This window comes from Sorex fumeus, unplaced genomic scaffold (assembly GCF_029834395.1).
Source record: "Sorex fumeus unplaced genomic scaffold, SorFum_2.1 ptg000142l, whole genome shotgun sequence".
NCBI classification, from domain to species: domain Eukaryota; kingdom Metazoa; phylum Chordata; class Mammalia; order Eulipotyphla; family Soricidae; genus Sorex; species Sorex fumeus.
Window position 1 is genome coordinate 4,163,765 of NW_026606199.1, and position 6,461 is coordinate 4,170,225.

The following is a 6,461-nucleotide window of genomic DNA, read 5'->3' on the forward strand; positions in this document are numbered from 1 at the left end:
GGCACGAAGACGGCACCCCGTGGCACGTCACTGCCCTCCACCGAGCTCTGCCACCCAGCTGAGCCCAGCCCTGCCCAGCAGCCCACACCCCAGAGCCCTGTGACCCAGGCCCTGTGACCCAGCACCCCAAAACCCCATATGCTGCTTGGACTCAAATGCCATTGTAGCCTGAAGCCTCCCCTGCTGGTGACCAAGGCCAGTCATGGTAGAACCACCACTGGGCTTCAGAGGTTGAAGACCTTGCGCCTGACCCAGCTCTGCCCTGAGCCGAGGGGCCAGGCAAGGGTCTTCCCTGCGTCTCAGGGAGGGGTGTGTCCCAGGAGGACTGAGGCCAGGGAGGAGGGGCCCTCTCACCAGGTTCTCTGTGGACTTGGGGGCGCTCAGCTGGGCCCGGCACAGGTGGGCTCGGCCCAGGAACTGGGTGACGGGGCCCTTGACCTTGAAGTACATCCGGATGCAGTCCTCGGCCAGCTCTGGCCGCCCCATCTGCAGGGAGAGCCATGAGCCACGGAGAGGCACCCTCCTGCCCGCACCCGGCCAGGCCCCCACCTTCAGGGCCCGCTCTGCACACAGGACCAGCAGGTCGGGACTGAAGCTCTCCACGGGGTCCAGCTCCGACTTGCCCATGTTGGACGACTTGATCAGGTCGTAGGCCCGCTGCAGCGCGGACGCATCTGGAAGGAGGCTGTCAGGACAGAGGGGCCCAGAGGCCCCTCTGCAGCCGGGGACTGGTTGGGGGGCCCCCAGGGAGAAAAGACCAGAAGGACCCAAGGACCTTCACAGCCACCAAAGCCTCAGGCTGCGGCCGCGGCATAAGCCTGGCTCAGGGCTGCTGCAGAGGGTCCTGGCCTCTCACTGGGGTGGAGGTCCCTGCCTCCTCAAACAGCAGTGGTGGGGCCCGTCCCTCTTAAGGCTGGGCTGGGTACTGGGACCCCGATCTGGGGGCGGGCGTCTCTAGGAATGGGGACGGTGTCCCTGCACCAGGGGCCCTGCGGTCAGTTGTCCTAGCAGCCTGGGGTTGCCCTGGTTCAGGGCTTGGGGCCTAGGTCAAGGGTCCTCAGGGTGGGCCCCAGCGCTGGGGCAGCTTCTCAAGGTTGCACTAGGGAGTCTGCGGGGTCGGGGTGCCCCGGGTCATCTGGTGAGCGAGTTTGAGACCCCAGGAGGGGGCGCGGGGGTTGGGGACCTCCGGGGGCGCCCACCGTTCTGGTTCTCGGCGTGGGTCAGCTCTTGCATGAGGACCAGGTCCATGCTGCCGCTGCCCCCGGCCTCCTTCGCAAGGGGCCGTTGGCTTCCGCGGGCGGCCGGTTGCCTAGCGACGAGGACGCTGCGGCGCTGGGCTACGGGGGCGTTGCTGGGGGCAGGCTTGGGCGGGTGGGCGGAGTGTTGTCTGGGGACGGGAGGGGCAGCCCCGGGCCAACTCTGGAGGTGGAGGGGGCAGGAACTGCGACACCATACACGTCAGTGCGACTGCAGACGACACCTTAAGTACAAAGCTGACAAAACTGCCGTGAAAAGAACAGGTTTTCCACGTTTTCCCAATTATGTGGTGCGCTGTTTGGTTTCCGGGTGTTTGGTTTGGGTCTCCCTTTCTGTCTCTGATTAACTTCCATTTTCCGTGTCTTATGGTCTGAGAAGACAGTGAAACCATTTCTGTCCTCTTGACCTGATGGAGGTAGTTTTGTGGCCCAGCGTGTGGACAGTCTAGGAGAAAGTCCCATGTGCTCTGGAGAAGAATGTGTGTTCCTTTCTGGGGGATGAAAAGTATCAGTATCTAACTGTCAGTATCTAACTCCCTCGCTTCCACTTCATCCTTGGAAGCCAAAATTTCCTTGCCGACTTTTAGCCTCCTTGATCTATCAAATGCTGATGGGAAATGTGCACTGGTGAGAGTGTTGGAACATTGTACGACTGAAACACAATCACGAACAAACAACTTTGTAGCTGTGTAGCTCGGTGATTCCATTTGAAAAGGGGGGGAATTCCCCATTTATGTAATTATGTTCTCAAATTTGCTAACCACTGCAGGATGCTGATATGACAGTCAGCAAAAATTACTTACCAGGGCCAGAACAAAGGCGCAGCCAGGCGGGCACTCAGCCACCCATCACCCCACTCAGGCCCAGCTGCCAAGGATGAGAGCAGCCTGGTGCTCCCTGCCCTGTGCTCTGTCTGTCTCGCTGGCCCTTGCTCCATGCTCGAGGGTGCAGGTTCTGTGCAGATACGAAGCCCTGTGCTCTGACAGAGGGCAGACAAGATTCCTGGAGGCAGCATGCCATGCCTGAGGACTCAGCAGGCCCAGACAGGAGGGACCCTCATCCTGTGTCAGCTCCCAGCCCCCAGTGACGCCCGGACCTGAACTACCCTCCTGGCAGGCTGGGGCACCCGTCTCCTAGGCAGGGCTGTGGGAGCTGTCAGCTGTCCTGCCACATGGTCCTGAGGGCTGTCCCCTGGGCTCTCTGGGCTCCCCAGATACCACAGACTTCCTGGCAGGAACCTAAAGTTCCTGTCTGGGGACTGCCCAGTAGAGCACTGACCTGGAGTGCACAAGGCCCTGAGTTGGATCCCTGGCATCACTGGGTGTGGGCCTGGTGGCCCCAGAGTCTCTGGAAAATGAAACTAAACCAAACATCATCACAGAAGCAAGACACTGGTTTGCCCTGGGCATCTGTGGTCGGTGATATCTGAGCAAGGTCCTGCGAGGCCGGTCCAACTTCAAGGCTCCCCAGGGCTGTGGGCCGGCACACTCGAAGGTCCCATAACGATGGTCAGCGTCCCAGACCTTCTGTGGGTGGCTTTTCTGGTTCTGGAAACTTTCGGAGGTTCTCTGACTCCTCCTGTCTACACTCATGGCTGATGGTTTTCGTGAGCCCCTTGGATGTCCCCTGTGATGATGTTCGGTTTAGTTTATTTTTTCAGAGACTCTGGGGCATAAGGGGGTTGGGTGGCAGGTGGAATTCTGCTCCAGGGTGCCTTCAGGTCTGAGCGTAGCCGGTGCAGCCAGTCTGGATGCCAGCCTGTGGGAGAGGAGAGCCAGCCCAGAAAAACAGAGGCACTGGTCTCTGGGACCCTTGTGGAAAGAAGGGTTGTAGGAGAGACACCCCGTCCCTTGGGAAGGCGGCAAAGGTTCTGATATACATTTATCCTCCTATGGCAGATGTGACGTCCAATTTCCACCCACCATTGTGCCTGGTCTTGAGCCCAGCTCCCCATATGCTGAGTCAGACACCCCACACCTAGGCACCCAGTTCTGATGCTGGTAGGTCCCCGCACAGCCCTCGCAGTCTGGGAAGGGCTCAGCGAGGTGTTAACACACTGAAACAAGTCGAATCACTGCTCTGGAGCTGTGAGGGCGTGCAACCGTGCGGGTACAGGGTCTGTGAGGATTGCAGGAGTGACAGTGTGCAGGGGTGGGGCGTGCAGGGGTGAGGGTAAGAGGGTTGCAGGGATGAGGGTGTGGAGGGGTGAGGATGTGAGGTACGAGGGCATGCAGGAGTGAGGATGCACAAGGATGAGTGTTGCAGGGGTGAGTATGTGAAGTACGAAGATATGCAGGGCTGAGGGTGAGAAGGTAGGAAGGTGTGCGCAGGCAGGTGTGGAGTGGGCAGGTGTGAGGTGTGAGGGTGGAAGCGTGCAGGGGTGAGGGTGTGCAGGTTGCAGGAGTGAAGGTGTGATGCAGTGAGGGTTTAGGGCTTGGGAATGTGCATGTGTGAGGGTGTGGATATCTGGAGTGCATGAGATAAGGGTGTGGGCTGTGCAGGGGTGAGGTTCCGGGGCTGGGGTTATGGGAGGAGGGTGTGTGCAGGATAACATTGGTTTGTCCTTTCTGCCTTGCCACAGGGGGCTTAGGTTTATTGGGTTACTCCCATCAGAGTGCTCCCAATCCTCTGTGTTTATTTGTAACCTCTTCTCTGTGCTCTGCTTCCCCGACCAGTCAATCACCTTTATCTCCTAATCAGACTCTATTAACTTGTAAATATTGCTTTTCTCTTCTCCTCAAGTCCTTTGCATAGTTAATTCAGAGCAATGCCCTTTTTGCATAGACACTGTAGATACAGTTAACGCTATGCTTTTGTAACTTGGGAGTTCATTGACCCTGAATGATATTCACTCCTGGTGTCTGTTCTCTCAGCTTAAGCCTCAGTTGCCCTTACTTCCTGGCACCCCAAAAGCAGTGTCCCCACAAGGGACTGGATGGACACAGGACAAGCTGTGAGCTACCCTGGCATCGAAATGGGCCAGGCCAAAGCTCCATAATGCTATCTGTAAATTAAGGGCACGGTCATGGACAAATTCTGTCATGATCCAAAAAGTATAATTAGATAGGACCCTGCTAGGGGTAGGCAAAATTCATCTGGCCTGAGCACTGTAGTCTGAGATCTATAGTGAGATGTCCCCGGGAGAGCCACCCTACAAGCTTAATGTATCTCTTACTGTGTCCATACAAAATAACTAATATTAAGAAGTAGAATTAAGATGTTAATTATGATCTTAATTAAGTTATGAGACTAAGGAAAGGAGAAACACTCCTGGGTGGTCTTTCTGCCCTTGAGCCTGATGGACAAACAAGAAGGGCTTTCATGTGTTGATTTTGCTATGGGACAGGGTGTGGTGTGGTGTCTGCTCGCATTGCAGGGAGTTGGTGAGAGACTAGGGAGAGGCCAGGGCAGCAAGATGGAGCACGGAGAGGCTAGCAAGGGGGACAGAGGGAGAAGAGTGTAGGGGAAGAATGCAGGAGCAGGGGCGTGGAGAGACGAGAGACGCAGCGGCTGCGAGAGGGAGCGCGGAGGGATGTAGCGGGAGCGACAGGAGGAGGCGGGAATGAGGGGCAGCATGAGACTAGAATAGGGGCCTCAGAGAGACTGGAACTGCGCGGGGAGGGAATGGAATGAACAGCAACTGATCACCAACCAGCCTGGCGGCCTCCTTTCCTCCTTCGTCTGCCCCTGGCATTGGACATCCTGGGTAGGGGAGGGCGGCCCAAGTCCACTGAACGTGGGAGGCAAGAGGGAGCGTGGCCAGGGCTTTCCCTAGCCGCTTCGTGATTGCACAGTTTGTGGGCTGTGCAGAGGTGAGGTTGCGGGATGAGGGTGTGGGCTGTGCAGGGGTGAGGTTACAGGATGAGGGTGTGGGCTGTGCAGGGGTGAGGTTGCAGAGGAGGGTGTGGGCTGTGCAGGGGTGAGGTTGCGGGATGAGGGTGTGGGCTGTGCAGGGGTGAGGTTGCGGGATGAGGGTGTGGGCTGTGCAGGGGTGAGGTTGCAGGGGAGGGTGTGGGCTGTGCAGGGGTGAGGTTGCAGGGGAGGGTGTGGGCTGTGCAGGGGTGAGGTTGCAGGGGAGGGTGTGGGCTGTGCAGGGGTGAGGTTGCAGGGGAGGGTGTGGGCTGTGCAGGGGTGAGGTTGCAGGGCAGGGTGTGGGCTGTGCAGGGGTGAGGTTGCAGGGGAGGGTGTGGGCTGTGCAGGGGTGAGGTTGCAGGGCAGGGTGTGGGCTGTGCAGGGGTGAGGTTGCAGGGGAGGGTGTGGGCTGTGCAGGGGTGAGGTTGCAGGGGAGGGTGTGGGCTGTGCAGGGGTGAGGTTGCAGGGCAGGGTGTGGGCTGTGCAGGGGTGAGGTTGCGGGATGAGGGTGTGGGCTGTGCAGGGGTGAGGTTGCAGGGGAGGGTGTGGGCTGTGCAGGGGTGAGGTTGCAGGGGAGGGTGTGGGCTGTGCAGGGGTGAGGTTGCGGGATGAGGGTGTGGGCTGTGCAGGGGTGAGATTGCAGGGGAGGGTGTGAGCTGTGCAGGGGTGAGGTTGCGGGATGAGGGTGTGGGCTGTGCAGGGGTGAGGTTGCAGGGCAGGGTGTGGGCTGTGCAGGGGTGAGGTTGCAGGGCAGGGTGTGGGCTGTGCAGGGGTGAGGTTGCAGGGGAGGGTGTGGGCTGTGCAGGGGTGAGGTTGCGGGATGAGGGTGTGGGCTGTGCAGGGGTGAGATTGCAGGGGAGGGTGTGAGCTGTGCAGGGGTGAGGTTGCGGGATGAGGGTGTGGGCTGTGCAGGGGTGAGGTTGCAGGGGAGGGTGTGGGCTGTGCAGGGGTGAGGTTGCAGGGGAGGGTGTGGGCTGTGCAGGGGTGAGGTTGCAGGGGAGGGTGTGGGCTGTGCAGGGGTGAGGTTGCGGGATGAGGGTGTGGGCTGTGCAGGGGTGAGGTTGCAGGGGAGGGTGTGGGCTGTGCAGGGGTGAGGTTGCAGGGGAGGGTGTGGGCTGTGCAGGGGTGAGGTTGCAGGGGAGGGTGTGGGCTTGCAGGGGTGAGGTTGCAGGGGAGGGTGTGGGCTGTGCAGGGGTGAGGTTGCAGGGCAGGGTGTGGGCTGTGCAGGGGTGAGGTTGCGGGATGAGGGTGTGGGCTGTGCAGGGGTGAAGTTGCAGGGGTGAGGTTGCAGGATAGGGTGTGGGCTGTGCAGGGGTGAATTGCGGGGCTGTGTGACTGTGGCTATGAGCATAC

At 59.6% G+C, this 6,461-nt stretch overlaps 1 protein-coding gene across 1 annotated transcript in view; it reads right to left on the reverse strand.

Moving 5' to 3' along the window:
• CFAP46 (cilia and flagella associated protein 46) overlaps window positions 1-1,248 on the reverse strand; it is a 50,138-nt gene extending 48,890 nt beyond the window's left edge. The window contains 3 exon segments of the mRNA XM_056106710.1: window positions 355-486; window positions 550-674; window positions 1,200-1,248. Coding sequence (XP_055962685.1) covers window positions 355-486; window positions 550-674; window positions 1,200-1,248 — 306 coding nt within the window.
• Window positions 1,249-6,461: the final 5,213 nt, after the last annotated feature.